The sequence below is a fragment of the Vespa crabro genome, chromosome 25 (genome assembly GCF_910589235.1).
Source record: "Vespa crabro chromosome 25, iyVesCrab1.2, whole genome shotgun sequence".
Taxonomy (NCBI): domain Eukaryota; kingdom Metazoa; phylum Arthropoda; class Insecta; order Hymenoptera; family Vespidae; genus Vespa; species Vespa crabro.
In genome coordinates, this window is record NC_060979.1 from 3159987 (window position 1) to 3182138 (window position 22152).

The 22152-nt window shown below is 25.5% G+C and overlaps 5 protein-coding genes across 10 annotated transcripts in view; 2 read left to right on the plus strand and 3 right to left on the minus strand.

Annotated features, from left to right (window-relative positions):
* LOC124432508 (rab GDP dissociation inhibitor beta) overlaps positions 1-969 on the plus strand; it is a 5629-nt gene extending 4660 nt beyond the window's left edge. For both annotated transcript variants that reach the window (XM_046981512.1, XM_046981513.1), the window contains one exon: positions 1-969. This exon is cut by the window's left edge and continues 839 nt beyond it. The gene's annotated coding sequence lies outside the window, so the exon portion shown is untranslated.
* Positions 970-1345: 376 nt separating this feature from the next.
* On the minus strand, positions 1346-5482 carry LOC124432507 (beta-alanine-activating enzyme). Of its 2 annotated transcripts, XM_046981511.1 has the most exons (10): positions 5257-5482; positions 4930-5185; positions 4373-4828; positions 3897-4276; positions 3727-3815; positions 2789-3648; positions 2563-2714; positions 2308-2471; positions 1955-2218; positions 1346-1821 (listed from the first exon to the last, which is right to left on the minus strand). In XM_046981511.1, the coding sequence occupies exons 1-10, from the start codon at positions 5258-5260 to the stop codon at positions 1414-1416; spliced, it is 3033 nt and encodes a 1010-aa protein (XP_046837467.1). In that variant the 5' UTR covers positions 5261-5482; the 3' UTR covers positions 1346-1413. The 2 variants fall into 2 exon arrangements, with proteins under 2 accessions (XP_046837467.1, XP_046837466.1); XM_046981510.1 differs by having other exon boundaries at positions 4930-5482.
* Positions 5483-5635: 153 nt separating this feature from the next.
* Positions 5636-7805, minus strand: LOC124432509 (S-phase kinase-associated protein 1). The gene is made up of 3 exons (XM_046981514.1): positions 7421-7805; positions 6595-6873; positions 5636-6437 (listed from the first exon to the last, which is right to left on the minus strand). The coding sequence occupies exons 2-3, from the start codon at positions 6871-6873 to the stop codon at positions 6228-6230; spliced, it is 489 nt and encodes a 162-aa protein (XP_046837470.1). The 5' UTR covers positions 7421-7805; the 3' UTR covers positions 5636-6227.
* Positions 7806-8514: 709 nt separating this feature from the next.
* Positions 8515-18241, plus strand: LOC124432510 (alpha-tubulin N-acetyltransferase-like). 3 transcript variants are annotated; one of them, XM_046981515.1, is made up of 9 exons: positions 8515-9700; positions 9890-10021; positions 12549-12698; positions 13633-13804; positions 14697-14838; positions 15841-15937; positions 16086-16173; positions 16392-16438; positions 17863-18241. In XM_046981515.1, the coding sequence occupies exons 2-9, from the start codon at positions 9918-9920 to the stop codon at positions 18131-18133; spliced, it is 1071 nt and encodes a 356-aa protein (XP_046837471.1). In that variant the 5' UTR covers positions 8515-9700; positions 9890-9917; the 3' UTR covers positions 18134-18241. The 3 variants fall into 3 exon arrangements, with proteins under 3 accessions (XP_046837471.1, XP_046837472.1, XP_046837473.1); XM_046981516.1 differs by having other exon boundaries at positions 9897-10021; XM_046981517.1 differs by lacking the exons at positions 8515-9700; positions 9890-10021 and having other exon boundaries at positions 12565-12698; positions 13510-13804.
* Positions 18242-18452: 211 nt separating this feature from the next.
* LOC124432512 (phospholipid phosphatase 6) lies at positions 18453-20259 on the minus strand. Of its 2 annotated transcripts, XM_046981519.1 has the most exons (5): positions 20153-20259; positions 20033-20073; positions 19815-19949; positions 19619-19718; positions 18453-19444 (listed from the first exon to the last, which is right to left on the minus strand). In XM_046981519.1, the coding sequence occupies exons 2-5, from the start codon at positions 20039-20041 to the stop codon at positions 19062-19064; spliced, it is 627 nt and encodes a 208-aa protein (XP_046837475.1). In that variant the 5' UTR covers positions 20042-20073; positions 20153-20259; the 3' UTR covers positions 18453-19061. The 2 variants fall into 2 exon arrangements, with proteins under 2 accessions (XP_046837475.1, XP_046837474.1); XM_046981518.1 differs by having other exon boundaries at positions 19045-19444; positions 20033-20200.
* Positions 20260-22152: the final 1893 nt, after the last annotated feature.

The window sequence follows — 22152 nt, forward strand, 5'->3', positions numbered from 1 at the left end:
AACAAACAAACAAATACTTTTTGATTGATATAAGAGACACATCGAGAATATCTTTTTCAATATCTTCTTCGATCTTTGATATACAATTAATATGTGTTATATTTGAGGATAACACCTGCCATGCGCAAACAGTAGCAGCAAAATATTATTGTTAGTATTATAAACGCATAATGTTTTTAAAATGGCATAGCAAAAATTTTATGGATTTACTACAGATATATATATATATATATATATATAATATATATATATATATATATGGTACGCCGTATTTTAATTACTGAAATAAATAAAAACGAACGGGAGCTAAACGAACGAGAACAAAAAAAAAAGAAAAATAAGAAAAAAAATAATAGTTATTGTTGCGCAGTGTCACGATAAAAAGACGAGATATATACATACATATATATATATATATATATATATATATATTTATATTTATTTATATGTATATATATATATATATATATATATATATTAAGAGTAAAGAATGAGAGGTACAATATAGCAATTAATATGAAAGAAATGTACTCTATAGTACAGAAATATAAATAGCACGTTTCAGTTTAGCATTAGAGAATATATTATTCCTATTGATATAGATAATAATAATTCTTGCAGTTGGAAGTGAATGAGCTAAGCGTAAATTATAATGACATCGAAAAGAAAATGATTAAGGTATAAGGAATGTCTACGATAACTTTATAAAAATGGAATAGAGAATAGAGCGGTCAAGTGTGTTTTATCATAGATATAATATATATATACATATATATATATATATACATATATATATATGTAAAGATGAAATTGGATCGTTGAAATATTGTTATTTTATGTGAGCTTGCGAATGTGAATATTCCTTTACGTATCCTTGAATGTATATCAGAAATATCTATCATTACTTGATAAGGTATGCTAAAAAAGAAAAAGAAAAAAAAAAAAAATGAAAAAAGAAAAAAAAAGAAATAGATAGCAAATGCATATGTCCGTACATCTGTTTGCTGCTACTGAGAGCATGTGTGTGTGTGTTGTGTTGTGTGAGAATGGAATGAATGTTCTATCATTTCTTTCTCTCTCTCTCTCTCTCTCTCTTTTCTTTCTTTTTTTTTTTTTCTATATTTGCTTGCACTTATTGCTTGAAATCACCAAACACACTCGCTATTTCTTACTATGTACAAAGAGATTTTATGAATTGTGCATACACATTTGATGAATAAGTGAATTATTATTATTATTATTATTATTATTATTATTATTATTATTATTATTATTATATATATATTTTTTTTTTATTTCTCTCTTCAAGATGGTATTGGCAATGTAAACTGTAATACGAAAGTCCTATGGAATAAATATATTGATTTAATATCAGTTTATTTTATTCTATTATTTATTCATTCATTCATTCATTCATTCATTTATTCTATTAATATCGCATTGCTCTAAAATATAGAGCTTATTATCTCTACATCCAACCGTGATTAATCCATTTGCTAAAACTGGCGATGAAAAAATTTCACCATCAAGTTTTATACTAGTTAATACATCTCCTTGGGAAAGTTTACAGACGTATAATGTACCATCTGTACAAGCAATACATATATTACCATCTTCGCACCAAGGAGTGGCATAAATTGGTGAGAGTACATTTTTAATATATTTTAAAATTGGTCCTGTCTTTTCTATCGTTGGATTTAATTCCAAATAATATATACACTTTCCTAAAGATCCTATAATAATATTTTCACAATTTTTTATTGGATCATATTGATTTATTGGATATGCAAATATATTGCCATTTATTTGATATGTCCATAACTGTTAAAAGAAATATATTCATTTTAATGAATTAAAGATCGATCAAACTTTTTTTGGAAATAAAAAAAAAAAAAAAAAAAAAAAGAAAAAAGAAAAGAAAAGAATATTAAACACTTTCAAATATTATTTTCACCTTTGTATCGGCTTGTATATCGAAACAGATCAATGTACCACCTACGGTAGAGAAAATTACATATCCATTATTAAGTGTAATAGGGGATACAAATATTGGATTTATTAATTTATGCCTCCAAAAAATATTTCCCCTCGATTGATTTATTCCTATGCAAGAACCATCCAAAGTTCCAAATAATACCGATTCTGTTTGCGAATGTAAACATCCGCTTGCTGAAATACTTCCATCGCTGCCTTTCACGCTCCAAATTTTTGCTCCATTCTATATTTATTAATATTTATGATTTTAATTTAATTTAGCTAATGATAAATATATATATATTTATCATATATACACATTATAGCACATACTTCAGTAGAAAGGCAGTACACATTATTATCATAAGATCCAACGAATAACTTATCTTTTGATTCAGATAATATAGCTGTACATTTTATTATATCTTTTGTTTGATATTTCCAAATAATATCGCCTGTCTTTAAATAAAAACAATAAATATGACCATCGTAACATCCTAAAAATTGTGTATCGATTAGAAAAATGAGAATTAATAGTAATGTTTGTCAAAAAAAAAAAAAAAAAAAAAAAAAAGAAAAAACACTTACCAACAATACCTTTAAAATTATCTAAAACTACAACAGAAGATTCAATTCTATTTGGAAGTTGAATTTTATATACAACGCTATTATCATCAGGTTTAAGTTCAACGGTGCAAATTATACCCGAATGAGAACCAACCGTGACAAATGTTTTTTTGCTAAACAATATAAAGAAAAAAAAATTGTTATCATCTTCTTATATAAATAAAATAACTATTGCAATTATACTCACTTATAACGAAATATAGTTGGTGATGCATCAACACATTTAAGTAAATCAAATGTATTTTTAATACGAATATTAGATATTGTTTTTTTATCAGACTTTAATGTTCGTTCATTAAATGATAAATGTGTGTACGTTCTTCCTTTACATCTTTGCCATAAACATATGTTCTCTTCATTTATTTTATACGTATCATTTGAAAATATTTTATCCATAGTTACATAGGTATGTATAGGCGTGTAATTTGTTGAAACGTCAATTTCATTGCGTGTATTAAACGATAAAATATTTTTAAGATATGTTAGACATTCCTCGAATGTAGCATCTTTAAGTAACATACCAATTAAATTTGGAAATTGTGTATTTAAAAGTTCACAAATCTCCGTTGAAATTTGTAATGCCATAATAGAAGTTCCGCCTAATTTTATAAATCCATCAGTTTTAAAATTCAAATAATTATTCCATACGCTTTCAAAATTCTCTTCGATTGTATCACGACGATTACTCGATACAATAATTCTATCTTCCGTACATATTTTCTCTAAGAATTTAATAGAAATCTTTCCATTCTCTGTAAGTTCAATATTTTTGATAAAGTGAATTTTATCAGGTTTATAAATGTCAGGTAATTTTTCTAAATGCGATATTACATCTTTTCTTAATTCACATATAGCAATTCCATTTGTTATGGCATGTATACACAAATGTAATTTATGTCTCATTGGATCCCACCAAGAATAACAATTGCGTACAAAATTTAATTTCTTAATGGTTTCATTCAGTCTTAATAAATTTAATTTATTTCCATATCGTTTTATTATATCATTTTGTCTTCCTTTATAAAACATTCGTCCATTATTATCGATCTGAAATAATTTATAATCATAAAATGTTGTTAAATATAATTATTCCGTATGGAAAAAAAAATAATAATAATAACTTACATGTACAATGTCACCAGTATTACGAAATACAGGTCTTTTTATATTTTGCAAAACTTCATTATCAATGAGACATAATCTACTATTGCTTCCTGGATTTAAAATAAATATAAATTTTATACAAAATAAATATAATATAATTAAAGTTATATATAAAATTACAAAATTGTTACCAATGTAAAGATGACCATCTCCATTTGACACTATACTATCATCTTCATTTCTAACTTGAAATATAGTTTCGGATAAGATCGTACCGAGATAAGATGATTCTATTTCTTCATCTGTCCACATAATCTTATTAATACTGGCCCAACATGATACCTCGGTTATACCGTATATATTAAAAAATTGAGTTCTATTATCAAAGTGTTTAATTGCAATAAGTAGATCTATCTTGGGAAATGGTTCACCCCCTAAAAGTATAATTCTCAATGGACTATCTTTTCCAAGAATTGTATTGGAAAGACGTTCGCTTGACCATCTATGAAGAAATAGCGATGGAGTGCTTTGTAATATGGTTACATCATTGTAAAATATTATATCCAAAAGTCTAAAATATAATATCATAAATATTACAGATTAGAGAGATTAATGTGTATTTGTTTTTGTTTGTTTGTTCGTTTTTTTTTTCTTTTTTGATTATTACCTATCAACATCATTTTTAATCCTTTTTGATATCATGCACATTGTACTAGCTGAATGAAAAGTTAAAAATATTTCTATTATACTAGGATCAAATGTAAAATTTGTCAATTGTACAATTTTGTCAGACTTTGTGATAGATAAAATTAATTTTAGATCTATTATGTTGGGTATTATACAGGAATGAAACACTTTACAAATTTTTTCTTCCCCAGTTGATCCTGATGTTGCAATGGCATAAGCATAACCACTTTCAATATTTTTTATATATTGTTCCTGAGCTAGTTTCATTTTTAAAAGATACAAATATACACCGTGTAACTCGAATTTGCAAATAATTTCTGTATTATCTATGGGATGCCATAGAAAAATATATTTTATGTACAAGGTAGACAAAAATTTGTTATATACTGTTATGTCTGAAGGTAAATTAACAAAGCCAAAACCTTTAGTAATTATTCTAGAAAAGAAAAATTTGTAAATTAATATTATTTTTTATTTACTTATTTCTTTTCTTCTTTTTTCTTTTTTGATATAATATAATTAAAAATAATTTCTCACCCTAGTATTAATGCAGGTACACAATATTCTGGAACATCAATACTAATACCAATAAATTCAAAATTTTCTATAAACTTTAACATTGAGACAATTTTATTCCTTGCTTCATTAAGTTCCGAATATTTAATCGCATAAATTTTATTTAAATCATGATACTCTATTGCTATATTATTCAAATAATTCCAATCAATTATGTCAATTAATGATTTTAACTTGTCATTTACATTATGACATAACTTTTGCCTTTTATTTATTTCTGTTAAAAATAATTTCACAGACATTACTTATATATTAAATTAAACATAAAATTTCTATTATTATTATTACCCATGATTTATATATCAAAGTGATATATTAAATCTTTAAGATAAAATATTTGCCATTTAAAATATCACTCTGCAATTCACATTTATAAAATAGGTTATGTTGATCTAAGCCAGAGCCACGTAGCGGTAAAAAGTTGAATTAATATATATATATATATATATATATATATATATAGCGAATATATCGATCGTGTGTTTTGTATCATTACCAAAAAGCTTTTTTTATATATATACATGTATATATATATAATTAAATTTTTAATTTAGCTTACTTATCATTAAATGATAATTATGCATGAAGAAACGACGATTTAATTTCCTAAAGAAATTAAATGGATTTATTAATTGGATAAGCGTTAAACAAGAAGAAGAAGATAAAATATTGTTAAGTCTTATCCTTTAATTTTGTCAACTAATGTATACACAATATTCCTTTTTTTTTTTTTTAATTTAAGTTGTAATGCCACAGAGAGAGAGAGAGAGAGTGAGAGAAATAGAGAGAGATTGAGAGATATATTAATATATTACCTAATATTATGCAAATATATTCTAACTATATTTTCACAAAATAAATCTTGAGGAGCTTAGATTTAAAGTGATGTAAAACTTATGTTACTAAGAGACCAAAAAAAAAGAAAGAATACTCTATGGAAAGAGAGAACTCTATGGTGTACATCGTATAGAAATTTCATTAATATTTGCTATTTAATATGGACAAATAAATCATATCAAGTTTATCATATATTATCTAAGCATTTGGATGGAACCATTGTTTCCTATAGATTATTGTATGTACTTGATACCAAAATATTTTATTAGAAGGTAACAGGATTAGAAAAAAAAACAAAAAAAAAAAAAAAGAAACAAAAACAAAAAAAATGAGTTGTGGAAAGGGGAAAAAAAAACAAAAAATTTTAATTAAAAATTGAAAAACACTAAAATTAAATATTTAAAAATATGATATCCTTTGGCTTATTTCTCCTCGCACCATTCATTTTCCTTGCGAACCTGTTCTTCCTCCGATGCCGTAAAATCGTTCTTTATGTTGAAAGTCTTACGAATTTCTTCTGGAGTTTTGCCTTTAATCATATTGGCAACAGTCTTGCATGTTACATCTAACAATCCTTTAATATCAAGATAGTTAGCTGCCAAAATTAATTCAAAAAGTGTACCCTGATCAACCTAAAATAGAAAGAAAGAAAGAAAGAAAGAAAGAAAAGAAGACAACATACAAACTAATATACGTGGAACATTTTATAAATGATCTAATTCTATAGCTTTGATTGATCATAATATTTCTTTAAGATTTAATAAAAAGAAGGATCATAATAATAACTACTTTTAAAAAGTCAGCATCCCAAGAGCTAATATCATCTGTACGTTTCTCTTTATTTTCATCATCCTCTGGTGGAGGTGGATCATCTTTATGATAAGTTGCCCATTGTAATACTTTCCTTAGAATAACAGAATTAACATTGGGCAAAGGTACAACTTCTTCTTCGTCCTCGTCCATACCTAAATCCTCCAACATTGTTTTAATGGTTACAGAACATTTTGCAATATCTACGTCCACCTCAAATACCTCGCCATCAGAACTTTGTAATTTAATGTTCGGCATCTATAATAAAATTCAATTTCTATTTTTGATATGTCTAATAAAATTAATATCTAAGAAAGTCTGTTATTTTATCCCTTGTGGAAGGGAAAATAAATTTTTGCACAAAAATTTAATATTATCTATAATCTTAGATCTAATGTATGCATATAAAACATACATCAAAGTAATTGGAAAAAAAAATAAGTTATAATCCAAATTATCAACACTGATAATATACATATATATATACATATATATATATACACATATATGCATATGTATATGTATATATATATATATATATCACACTAAAGTCCACTAATTACAAGAAGTAATATTATACCTATTATTTCATTTTAATTATTTTTGTTTTTTATTTAATTGAATAATAAATGCGTAATTGTCAATCACACGAATGGAGTTACAATTCTAACACAGCATATTCAATCCAAACGACATTTTCTTTAACTACTTCGTTACAAGATAATAGGTAATGAAAATAAATCAAATACGATAGTTATTTTATTATTTGATAGATGAATGATATTGGAATAATCATTAAAATTACCTTTGAATTGTTTAAATGTCCGTCGAAGAATGAAATAAATATAATAACTTGTAACACTTTGATAAAAGACACTTGTCCGTCTGTAATTTCCGTGTTTCTCTTTCTTCTAACTTCTGTCTTCTATCACTTTCTCTCTCTCTCTCACTCTCTTTCTCTTTCTCTCTTCCACTTCTCCTTTCTCACTCCTCTTCTCACTGTTACTATTGGTTATGTATAAGATGCTTCTCATTCGCTGAAACCGAATGTCGTGTTGTTACGATCGATACTCTTCTCTCATTGGTCTGCTTTCACCTATGATTATAATAATCAAATCCTAGTCCAAGGAAATATCTCTATTAAAAATTGCAAATTAACAAAAAGATAACAAATATCCAACGCGTATCTATTTCTGCCATTCCATTACAATTGACCGCCATAATGGAGATGTAAGATCACGTGACCCATGACGTAATCGTCCATTAAGCAACCTATTGGTCAATCATAAAATACATATATCAAATCCAATATAACAAATAAATTTTCATTTCTTACCTAACGTTAATTAATACAAGAAATACGATTTATCATATCGTAAGTAAATCTACATAAATCCAATAATAATATTTTTTATTTCTTTTTCTTTTTTTAAATCAAATAACGCGACGATATTTCTTACCAAAATGTATTCTATTAAAATTTAAAATCGACCGCCATTATTACGTAAGACACACGTTAACGTCATCCTATTGGTCAATTAATCAAATACATCAAATATATATATATATATATATATATATCGAATAAAATCTATTCGTAAGTTTCATAGAAAATTTAAATAATACAAACGATTATTATTTATCGAATTTATTCGATAGAAATAAATTTTCGTTCGAATCAAATATATATTTATTTGTTACCTAAAATAATATAGAAATAAATTTATTATAATATCGTAATGTATTTTGAAATTGACCGGCATTAAGAGACACTGGTCACGTGACCATCAGGGCATTCTTTAACGGACGTAGCTGATTGGTCGATCTGTAGTAATCATGCGCGCGAAGGTTTCCCTCACTACCTAACATTATCCCTCAGAAAAGAGAGACACATCGCTCTCTTTACTTGGTTTCTCGTATCACGGTGGCTGTGAGTACCGTGAAGGACATTAAAGTGTTAAGACGTACACGATCGAAGAAGATACAAAGAGAGGAAAAAAAGAAAGATTAAAAGAGATACAGATTTAGAGAGAGATAGATAGAGAGAGAGAGAGAGAGAGAGAGAGAGAGAAACTACGCAATTTTTTTATCGTAACAAAGTTATCTATTATTAATTTTTTTTTTTTTTTATTACGTGAACACGTTTTATTAATATACGCAAGAGGTATTAATACATAGATAAAAACGGTAAAGGATTAGATTGTATTATGTCAAGACTGTGCCGACGTTGTCGTTAAGAACGTATTTTGATTGGTTATCTATTTTCTTCGATAGGAAACTATAAAAAAAAGAAAAAAAAAAAAAAAAAAAAAGAAAAGAAAAAAAGTCAATCTTCTTATCTCGAATTATTTATCTACGACAAATATTGTCACGAACGTGTACGACGTTAATTAGGAATTTGGAGAAACAGAAAGATGATTTCATGAAGAACTGATAAAAAAGGGATAGAAAAAGATCGACGTATAATCCGTGTAATTAAAACGAAAAACAAAATAAGACATACATATTTATATATATATATATATATATATATATATATATATATATATACACACAAATTATATATAAAACAATATTCTTTCATTTTTTTTTTCTTTTTTTTTTCCTCCTAACAAGATTTTCGTATTATCCGAAGTTTGCGGGCTATGGACAATTACAAAATCATTGCTGTCGGTAACAGTGTACCTTAATTAATATATTTTACAAATAAATTATATATATATATATATATATAAAAACACACATACATACACACACACACACACACACACACACACACATATATATATATATATATCACAATTTACATCACCGACATTACATATATAAGAGAAATAGAGAAGAGAATGTTCTTCTTCGATCGTTGTGTTGTCTAAAAAGAAAAAAAGAAAAACAAAAAAAAAAAAAGAAAAAACAAAAAACAGAAAAAAAAGAAGGGAAGAAGAAAAGGGGAAGAATAAAAAAAAAGAAAAGCAGAACTTCGTGACTCGTTTAATATTTTTTTCTAAAGAAGATAAACAACAACAACGACAACAACAACGACCGACAAAAAAAAAGGAAGAAAGAGAGGAACCATTTTTTGAAGGTATACGAAAAAAAGTGGGACATCCACCCACCCACACACACACACACATACATACATACACGACACGCACACATATACATACATGCATACATACACGCACACGCACATAGCATATATATATATATATATGTATGTATATGTATATATATGTCCACGTTCTGATCTCTGATCATCGATTTGCCTTTTGAGACTTCAGAAATACTAGATATTTCGAAAGATGGAGTTCAAGTTCAACGTCAATAAACTTCTACCAAGGAAAATTAACAAGGTTACTCATATTCTCATACCGGAAGATTTTAAAGGAGATCGTCGTGAACTAAAGTAAGGATTATTATTATTATTATTATTATTATTATTATTATTATTATTATTATTATTATTATTATATGTTTATATTTTTTTGTTTGTTTGGTTTTGTTTATTTTGTATATAACATATATAAGAGGACATTTACATTTGCGTTATTAATCGGTCATGTTACATGAACCCTAATACGCTGGCGCGAAATAGATTGAGTAGATGAGAAAGGCTTCGCCCAATTATTATCGATGCGTAATTTATATATATATATATATATATATGTACGTAAGAGATATTACATTGTGTGGATAATGATTAACGTGAGATTTCAATAAAAAAAACAAAAAATTTTCTTATATAATCAATACGATTTCTTGGAAAATATAGATCAATATAATCTTTACGATCTTTCAACAGTTTTATTTTGAAACGTATCAATTAACTGATATATCGAATTACATCGATAATGATCGATTATGATATCGACGATTATTATTATTATTATTATTATTATTATTATTATTATTATTATTATGAGATATAGAAAATGTGTTTGGATAATGAAACCTAATTATATTTTCTTGATTTCGTTATTGATAAATATACAATGAAATATATGTATGTATGCATATATATATATATATATATATATATATATATATATATGTGTGTGTTTTATGTTTATGCGTGGCTGTATATATATATATATGTGTGTGTATATTTTGTGTGTGATTTATGTTTTTTTTTACGCGCGCGTGCGCGTGTGTGTTATTTTTATGTGTGGTTGTGTATAATTTTAATTTGAAGGAGAGAGAGAAAAAAAAGAAAGAAAGGAAAGAAAAAAGAAAGGAGAGAAAAAAATATTAAAACGTTGGAAGAAATTCTTATGCAGTGACTCGCGAACGTTCACGGAAGTCTATGACGAAATGGTAGAGTGCTTTCTCACCGCTTCCCCTCCTCTTATTTGCTCCGTTATTATGTGGAAAACTATCTCTCTCTCTCTCTCTCTCTCTCTCTCTCTCTTTCCTTCTCTTCCTCTCTCTTGGTCTCTCTCTCTCTCTCTCTCTGTCTCTGTCTCTCACAGATTCATCTTTCCTTTTTGCACTTTATTTATACTAGAATGTAGTAACGTAAGGAATTGAATACATTCTACGTTTATTCATATTTGATAGAAATAATAAAACATTATAAATGTTTCATTAAATTATTATTATTATTATTATTATTATTATTATTATTATTATTATTATTATTATTAATATTATTATTGTTGTAGTAATAGTTGTTGTTGTTGTTGTTGTTTTTTTTAAAAGATAATTTTACTTCGCAGGAATTAATTAATATCGAAATTTGACGATTAAAATGGAATATATTTATAAAAGTTTGCGTATATGCGTTTATCGTTTATACAATTATTTAAAGATTGAATAATTTTTTATATTAATTATTAAACATAGTATAATATTATTATTATATTTGCGATGAAATTTTGATATTATTCGTCATTGAAACGATTCCAAATAAAGTATAATATTTTAATGAAATTTACGACGAAGGAAATGCCTATAGTTCGTTTAATCGAATAATCTTTAATATTAAATTGTCGTATATAAAAAAGAAAAAAAAGAAAAGAGGAAAATAATAATTAAGAAAATATTCTCAAACGATATTTATTTAATATCGTTTATTTAAATTAAATTAAAAAAAAAATTTATATATATATGTACACATATACATACGTTCTTTTTTTTTTTTTTTTTTTTTTTTTTTTGAAAGAACGAAGTATAGAGTGATACGAAATATTCGTATAGAATTTTACTTCGCTCCAAAAAAAAAAAAAAAGAAAAAAAAGGAAGAGAAAAAAGGGGATGAAAATCTCATTATAAAATTTATTAGCCAATAGAAATATCATAGAACCTGCTAACTTTTCTGTGATATCTATAAACGTATTTCTAGATACATGTTATATGGACGAATTGATCGATGCACTAAATATCTATTACCATTTGTGACACATATAACAGCTATAAGAAAAAATATTTATCGTTGTTTATATATCGTCTATTCTTAAACTATTACAAATTGATGTTAAGGCCATAACTTATAGACAATGATTACAAACTTGTCATAGCGATAAATATATAACATATACTATAATCTAATTAATAAGAAATTTCAAACATAAATCTAATCCACAATGATATATATATATATATATATATATGAACATATATGTCATATTAGCTATTACAAGATTAGTTGAAAGTTGTAATACAACGAGCATACCAACGTGTATTATGTAACGATGCGTTCGTGATGTAATAATATTCTATTATGCATCACGTGTAACATCGAATTAATTTGATTTAATTTTTTTTTTTTTTTTTTTTTTTTTTTTTTTTTTTTTTTTTACATCCACACACGCACACACATATAATTTTTGTGAAATAATCATTGGTATTTATAACTTGACTATTTCACAAAAGAAAAAAAAAATAATAATATAAAATAATAATTAATCTTTTGTTTTTTTCTGATAACGTTACAGCGAATGTCAACGGCAATTAAGTAAAATTTTGGACGACATGGGAGAAGCTTCTGCAAAGGCTCAAGGATTGAGTAAATCAATAACAAGTGCTGTTAAACTTCGTGACACAGATCACATTGTTTATCTTCTCGTAGACAACGAAGCGAACAAGTAATTTTTTATTTAAAAATTTTTATCTTCGTTATCTTTCATTATTTGTTTTACATATTATATCATTTAATTTTCAATTTATATAATACTATCATATAAATTTTATATATATATATATATATATTAATGATAATAATAATAATTTAGGGAACAATATTTAACATACAATATGGACGAATAATAGGAGTTATATATTTTCTAGCAGAAAGACTTTCAAAGTATATAACAATATATATATATATATATATATAGCTAGCTAGTGGATCGATAACGAAGCTGGGTTTTACTGCAGGAGTCTTTCAGGCCGTTTTTTTCTTTTTTCTTTTTTATTACTTTCTTTCTTTTCTCTTAAAAAAAAAAAAAAAAAAAAAAAAAAGAAAAAATGGAACGAATATTAAAAGATATTACGTTCATTTTAAGAATAATCTCTGACTTCAATTTATCTACTTCAATTTATTATATTAATGTTCGTCGTTGCTCATTTTTTAATTGCTTTTTCTTTTCTTTGTTTCTTCTTTTTTTTTTTTTTTTTTGCCCGGTAATAATCTCACACAGTCATAGAAATAAAACCGAGAGATAATGAAAGGATCTCAAGATAAAGTTCTATTTTTTTTTTTTTTTTATTTACTTGTTTTTTTTTTTATTATCATTTTTAAGGCTTTAAAGAGAATTAGGTCAATACTTAAACAATAATATAAACATTATCTCACAGTAATGTTACTCAGTTGGAATATTTTTTGCTGACCAATCTTATATTTTTATCTCTTTTTTTCTTTTCTTTTATTTTCATATTTTATTTTATCTCTTAAAGTAATCATCCCTATAATCATTAAATGCAAGAGCGTGTAAACGTTCGAATCATCGATTTCTTTCTTCCTTTTTCTCATTTTCTTTTTTCTTTTCTTCTTCTTTTCTTTTTCTTTTTTCTTTTTAGCAACCTGGGAAGCGTGGTAGGGTTGCTGAAAACTGGATCAAAGAATTTGTTCATGTTCGATGAAACGGGAGCAAATTATCAGTTGAGACCACGGTGCATCTTGGATTTTTATATTCATGAATCTCGACAGCGTATGGGACTTGGCAATATTCTTTATCAGTACATGCTGTCCGTAAGTTGTTAATCGATAAGTTTAAAAATTAATTTTAGGAAGAACAAAAAAAAAATTTTACATAAATATATATATATATATATATACACATATATATGTTTTTTTAAATAACAATTATAAAATATTCGTATAGAATTTTATTTTGCTCGAAAAAAGAAAAATAGAAAGGGGGAAAAAAAAGAAGAAGAATCAATAAAAAAAATTTGTAAATACATGAATACATTCTTAAGTTAACATTTTATTAATAAAAATAATAATCATTATGATTCAATAATATATGAAATTTTTAAATTGTAATTCTTAATCTTCTTTCACGTTTAGATTTATAACACTTTATAAATTTGTCTTTTGTATTATAAAGAAAAAAGAAAAAGAAAAAAAAAAAATAAATAAATAAAAGATAAAGAAGTAATGTAAAAGAATGATCTAATAACGTGAATAAGAAAAATGATTAGTAAACGTAAAACATTAAGTGGGTGTTACGATTCGAAGGTAGAGTCGAAAGAAGGTGATTGAACTCGTGCTTGCCCGTTTATTTCGACACGGTTCGTTGATTTCTATCTAATCCATGGTGCATGGGCAACGTTTCTACCTGTGCTCTCTTTTATTAGATAAATCTTGACGTTAAAGTGAAATAGACAGAGAAAAAGAGATCAACAAACTTTCTACATACTCGAATCATTTTATATTTCACGGTCAATTATTATAATTATTAATACGTACAATTAAAAAACAAATAATCATATGTGTATATATATATATATATTTTTTTTTTTCTAACATTTCTAAACGTTAATAATAAATTCGAAAATTATGGACAATTTCTTTTTCTGGTCTTTCTACAAAAAAAAAAGAAACAAAAAAAAAAGAAACAAAAAATTCTTTTCTCTAGGAAGAAAATATTAGGCCAGTGAAATTGGCAATTGACCGACCCTCGGAGAAATTTCTTGCCTTTCTACAAAAACATTATGGATTGACGAAAATCATTACGCAGAATAATAAATTCGTTGTGTTCCAAGGATTTTTCGATGACGGTAAGTTTCTTTTTTTACATTTTCTTTTCTCTTATTGTTTAATCAATAATACTCAGTTAATAAGGCTTACCAATAAGACTTATCAACTGGGCGTGTTTACTGGTATACATAAAATCAATAAAATAAGAGCTAAATAGAAATTGGCCCTGGTAAAAGATAATAATAATAGTAATAACAATAATAATAATAATAATAATAATAATAATAATAATAATAACAATAATAATAATAATAAAAAGAGTAAATCAAAAGTAATACAATAGAAAAATAAATAAATAAAAGGAATTATATTATTTACATAATAATAATGATAAATTAATCGACGATACATAAATGCGACAAAGTTTGTATATAAAAATTATTATGTATATTATACATATTATGTATACATATATGCCATTGTGTAAAATATTGAAAAAGAGAGAGAGAGAACCATACAAAGTCCTGTCTGGTAATCTCAATACCATCGTAAAAGTACAAGGCCATAGTCGAGTCATCGTCGATCCCACTTCATTTTAAAGGTACGAAAAAGGTACATGTCAAGGTCAGTCAGTCTGATATATATATATACATATATATATATATATATATATATATATATATATAAATAGGTCAGATACTTGGCAATAATATTGCGTTGAAAAGGAAAAAAAAAAAGAAAACAAAAAAGAAAAAAAAAGAAGAAGAAGAAAAAAAAAAGAAAAAAGTTGGAAGTAACAGTCAATACCATTTGATAATTAATTTAAAGAAGCTTATAGCTCTTTCTAAGAAACCGATTTCAATTGACATATAAATCTAAGTCAAGGATTGACTTAGATTTACATGTCAATTACAAATATACCAACTTATTTACTATTCACAAAATAATAGATTTATAAAAGTATTCTTTAAACTACTGTATAATTTCTATTGCATTATGTAGACTATCTATTTCTAATGTCATTACTTAGAATATCATTTCTAAATTGTAATGTTTTTTTTTTTTTTTTTTTTTCTTTTTAGAAATTCAAGATGTCAGAGCTAATAGATATAGTTTACCACCAAGACATTCTTTTGATATCGGCACACCACCAAATAATAATGCAGCAAAAAGTAATAGGTAGGTGCGTTTTAAATGATACGTGTGCTTGTGTATGTATGTGTGTGTGTGTGTGCGTGTATATATGATTAATTAATTAAATAAAATAATTATTAATTGATATTTATAAAAAAAAAAAAAAAACAAAAAAAAAATTATTTTTTTTTAGTACGAATGGTATACCGTATGTTTCTACAGTTACTCGTAGTTCTTACGGTAGATACGCTGCTGGACGACCGCCATGTTCAATGGCAAACGTGAGTATATTTATAATCAATATTAATATTAAATTATAATACTTGTAATTGTTAGATTATTTAATTTTTTAATCAAATTTACAAAACCATATCTCGTTATTATTATCTGTAATTTATAAATAATCATATAAGATCTATTTGAGAATGACAATTGATTTCTTTTTCTTTTTTTTTCTTTTTTTTTTTTTTTTTTTTTTTTTTTTTTTCTTTTTTTATAGATAATCCATAATACAGCGATGCTTGGTCAATCAATTGAACGTACAGGGTGAGTAAAATCGGAGTAAAAGTGTCTCAACGATTGAAATTTATTGTGCGTTCTCCTAAAGCATTTGTACAAACTATTTAGTTAAACAATTTATATTTCTGATTTTTTTTCTTTTTTTTTTTTTTTTTCTCTTCTCTTCTTTTCGTACATCAAAGAGAATCAGGACTCTTAGCCAAAAGTTGATTATTCACATTTCTATTTTTAAAAAAAAGTAACAAACTTCGTTTCAGAATTGTTAAATGAAATGATTGTTATTGTCAAAAAAAAAATATATATATATATCTTTTTTTTGGGGGGGGGGATACATCTTAAATTATAGTTCAAAGAAAAAAAAAAAGTCTTGTTTCGATTTTATCTAGATCATTATTTATGTATTAATTCACGACAATTTTGTGAGATTAATGCATAAAACATATATATATGTTTTTTATTTTTTTTTCTTTTTTTTCCCCCGAGTATTACTAAATAACAAAGACCATGAACTTTGTGAATTTTGTTTAGAATATAGTCATTGATTATTATAAAATGTTAACATATATATTTATTTAAATAATTTATTCTTGATGAATTAATTATTAACGTTCAAAGGTGATAGAGGAAAAACAAAATATATTTATATAGTAGAAGTTATTTCATAAATAATATGAAAAACAAACATTGTCGTTCAAATGCATTGTTTGTTAATACTCGCACTTAAAAAATACTTCAAACACTTTAATTGTGTATGTCTTTTTACACATGCATATAGTATATAATTAGTTAATTGTGATATTTATATTTTAATATTTAAGATCACTTGCACCGATCTCATTCAAATTTTTTTCTGTTTTCTTTTTTTTGTTTTATTATTACTATTATTATTATTATTATTATTATTTTCACGCTTCGCATAATTAATTTATGCTTATTATCGTTTAGCAAAATATATTATGGATCAGTACTCTGAATGTGCAATCTTTATATAAAAAAAAAAAAAAATTTCTGACAAAATTTCTGGCTATTTGTAAAATATTCTTCGTTGCATTATTAATAACAATTCTTGATTATAATGTATTAATATTTAAGAAAAGAATTGGTGGTATATATATATATATATATATATATATATATATATATATATATTTCTATTAAAATTTATCCAATAAATAATAATTTTTATTTATAAAACCATGCTACGTTTACATTATCATTAGATAATTTTCTAAAGCCTTCAGAGAAGGAGGTTGAAGCTTTGTTCGCAATTTTATTTTTTATGTAACTTTTTTGTCCCCATTAATATATGTGTTCTTGAATTTTTTATGTCAAATAAAATAAATCACAAATCACTGAAATGTTATATTGTATGTCGAAACAATATTTGCATGATGTTCCTTATTTATATTTAATAATTTTTCCGCGTCTTCACGGAGAGATTAATATTTCAGCGAGGACATTATCTCTTCTCCTATTACAACAAAACTGGAACGACCACGATCTTTAAGCTTGTATTCGGAGGAAGATCAAAAGCAACATACAAATGAATTACCAATTATATCAACGACAGTTGTTCCTAATAATGAAGCAACATCATTCGCTCCTGTTATAATAGAAACTGAAAAAACTGTTAAACCATCCCCATCGTGCAGCCAAGAAGTAACTGGAAACAATCAGCACGGTCATCTTGATCTTAAATTTTATCATTCACCGTTGTGGTAAAGAAAGAAAAAAGAAAAAAAACAAAAAAAAAAAAAAAAAGAGGAACGTTTATAAATGACATTTATCAGAAACAAGATAGAAATAAAAAATTTGATGCTATGGTAATAATTCCCGTTCAAATGCTTCTTAATACGTATTATGTTAAAAAAAAAAAAAAAAAAAAAAAAAGAAAAAGAAAAAGCATTGCGTTTTTATGACAAAACTTTTTCTCACATGATTTTTCCTTTTAATTGTTTATTCATATTTTTATCTCTTTATGATTATTTTTTTTTTTTTTCCAAGAGTCTTATACATACACAGACACACATATTAGCTTTTAAATATACTTAATTAGTTTAATATTTAATTTTTATTGTAATAATTGCGTATACAGTATTAATATCATTTTAGTTTAATACTCTATAAATACAGAGTACAATAATAGATGCATCAAAAAATTGATACTAAATTGTAGAATTTATAAGAATAGTGGCAGACTAGTTTTTAACAAATGATAAAAATTAAAAACCTATTAAATCAGGACTAGGATTTAATTATATAAATTCTATACTGACACCAAGATAAATATCTAGTCGTAATATATAGGGTATATAATTTACAGTCTCATATTATGAAATATTTTTATTACTTTTTGTCCACGTATGTAGATAATGAATTAAATAAAAATTAAAAAGAAAAAGAAAGAAAAAGAAAGAAAGAAATTCATTATGGTAGAGAATAATTTGGCAAAACTAAAGAATCATAATTTCCTTAAGAAGAACACTTGTCAATCATAAAAAAAAAAAAAACCACATATATATAAAGAATTGTAACAGAGAATTTGTAAAAAAAAAGAAACAAAAAAAAAAAAAAAGAAAAAAGGAGAAACGAAAAAAGAAATGGTTCATTAGAAAAATATAACAAATAGAATATTTAAAGGTCAATTAATTCATACGTCATCTATTTTTTCGTTTGTAATCCAAGTAACTAAATTTATACATGTATCTTGACTTAAATACATGTAACCAATAATCATTCCTTCAAGGATGCCTAAAATTATTCCAACACCTATGTCCAATATATTATGTCGTCTCATTAAAAGTCTAGACAAACATACGCAAGTACACCAGGCTAATAATGATGGTACAAAAATGATAGGCAATGGCCATAAATACAAAAAAAAATAGACAATGAATGTACAACGGGAAGCATGGCCAGATGGAAAAGAATATTTATCAGGACCTATTGCAAATGGATCATCGTTAACTGCTGGACGTCTTCTTCTTGTTAATGCTTTCAATATTGCAATTAATAATAAGTCAATTAAAAAGCCTGAAAAGATTTCCATAATATATATTAGATTATATCAATGATATCTCAAGGGAAATTTATTCAAATTTAATTGAAACATATTTAATGCTGTAATCATTCTTCATTCTGAAAGTTTGTTTTTTTGTTTTTATATCTTTTTTATCATTTATTCATATACAAATATTTATTACTTACCAATAAAAAGATTGACTTGTAATTGATAAAGAGATGTAAGATGAAAAATCCATATTGAAGCTAATGTCAAAGCAATCCAAGGTATTCCATGGCATGATATCTTTGAAAAATGAAATTATTAATTCTTAACCTCTTCAAATTGATCTGTGTAATAAGAAATGAGATGTTTCATTTAAATATATTTATTATAAAATACCTCTAATGCTTTGTAATGTGTTTGAAGCTGCCTTACTGGTAGATATTTTTCCAATGAATTTACAAAAACCTTTGTTAAATAAACATCGACATCCAAAATCTTCTTCAAAAATGATGGAACTTGTCGTTTTTCTTCCTTTGAAAGAAAATAGAAAAAAATGTGATATGTAATTTCTATGATTGAAAATATAAAAATATTATTTATTTTAAAAGTAATACCTGATCCATAACCGATGAATAAATTTTCGATCGATCACGTCCTTAAAAATTTAGTCGCTACTTTGGATTATATATATTTTAATATTAATTATTAACTAAAGTAAATATCTTTACCATTACCTCAATAGTAGTGAGTTTGACTTAAGCTTACGGTTAATTTAGAAATTTGCAAACGAAAAAAACGCCCACAGCGCTGGTGGCGCTGGTAGCTAGCGGTGAAATTTGAAAACATGAATTCAAATTCACTTATTACATTAATTAATGTAGTATCGTTTGCTAACAAGAAGTGGTTCGATCAGAAAGAAGTAAAGAGTCATAAAGAAGCAACCGAAGTGAACGAATCGTGACAATTGTTTAAGTTATAAAATCTCATTAATTGGAAAATTGCTTTTACTTCCCGAGAAATAATTATATTACTGTCAAAATGTGTTTCAATATATTCGTTGCATGCTGCGTTTACTTATGCAAGTACGATCAAACTAAAGTCCAGATTCAAACCATTCAAGAAAGGTATGTGAAATTATTAAACATTAAATATTCTAATTGTTTTTCAATATTTCATGATATTTCAGTTTATTTATTTTTAAATTTAATAAAAAATTAAATTATTGGATTTCTTTTTCTTAAAATTGATTTATCTTATTAAAAGTGACTTTTTACTTTTTAAATGATCCTTCTTTATTAAAAATGATCCTTTTCTTCTTAAGACTAACCATCCTTGTTACAATTATTCTCTTTTATTTTGTTAATATTTTGTATTTCATCTCTTTCTTGTTTTAAAAGAGTGCCTTCAGCTGTTTTGCGCATGACAAGTTTCATATTTCCCAACCACCTCTGTTTGAAAATCAGTAATGTTTTAAAACTCTTTTAATTGTATGATTTAGTGCAATTTGTAATATTATATCTTGTTTTCATGATTTAAAAAAAATCAATATTACATCTACTATTATTCATGATAAATGTTAGATTGTAATAGGTCATTGTTCTCTAGTTAAAATTAAAAGAAGTGTAAAGAAATTGTGAAAATCTCCTATGGAGTGTCTGATTGGAAAGCTTTTATAATATATTTTATTGAATATGATAATAATGATCTAAAAAATTAAAAAGAAAAGTATCATAAAATATCATTGATGATAAAATAAAATCTATCTTTCCAACATTATAACATACTTTGTCATTCTATTTTATCAAAATTGGTATACTGTGCCTAATATGTGACAGTTATATTATCCAATACAAAATTTATATTTTAATCTCAAATCTATTATATTTCTTTTCAAATAAATTCTTTATAAGATTTTGCTTGATTAATATTTAGTATAATGTAGAAAGTGAGAAAACAAGTTTTTATTCAGTTTTAAAACTTTGGATGATGCATAATTTCTATTGGAAAAAGTTTTAAAAAATGGGGGGGGGGGATAAAAGAAATAAAAAAAAAAAAAAAGAAAGAAAGAAAGTAAAACAGATTAGTTAAAATTATGAAACTTGAAATAACGAGGAGGAGCAGATAATTTAATTTTCATGGAATTATTTAAACCATGAAAAAATAAAGATGGACGTTAAATCGTTATTCAGGATAAAGAAAAAGAGAGGGAAAAAAGGGAAAAAGAAATTAGCACAAATGCTAATTTCCCCGCGGCAGTGATAGCCGTTGACGTCATGAAAAAAAGAGGAAGAAAAAAAAGGAGAGAGATAAAAAAATGGCGTCGCATGCGTACGTCGTTAAGAAAAAAAAAAAAAACATAGAAAAGGAAGATAGCCAATGGTGGCGCACTCTAACGACGACGAACGGAATAAAATTGGCGAATGCTGATTGGCTAACGGATAGACATGGGTGGTAATTGTTATGCGCATGCTCGCGGATATCGCCATATTTAATTTTTCGCAAGTTTTGCTCGAGGACACTAGGAATAAAAATGTAAAAAGGAAATATATTAAATACCAGGGGGATGATTGACATAAAAGAATGACTATAAAAAGAATTTAATTTAACGTTCGTAACCTTTTATAAAGAAATAATTAAAAAGGAATTATGCGGATTCCCTTTTTCATAGGAATACGTTTGAGATTCGCTTACAGCACCGCGGATTTTTCCAGACGCGCGCGATTTTATTCTGCGC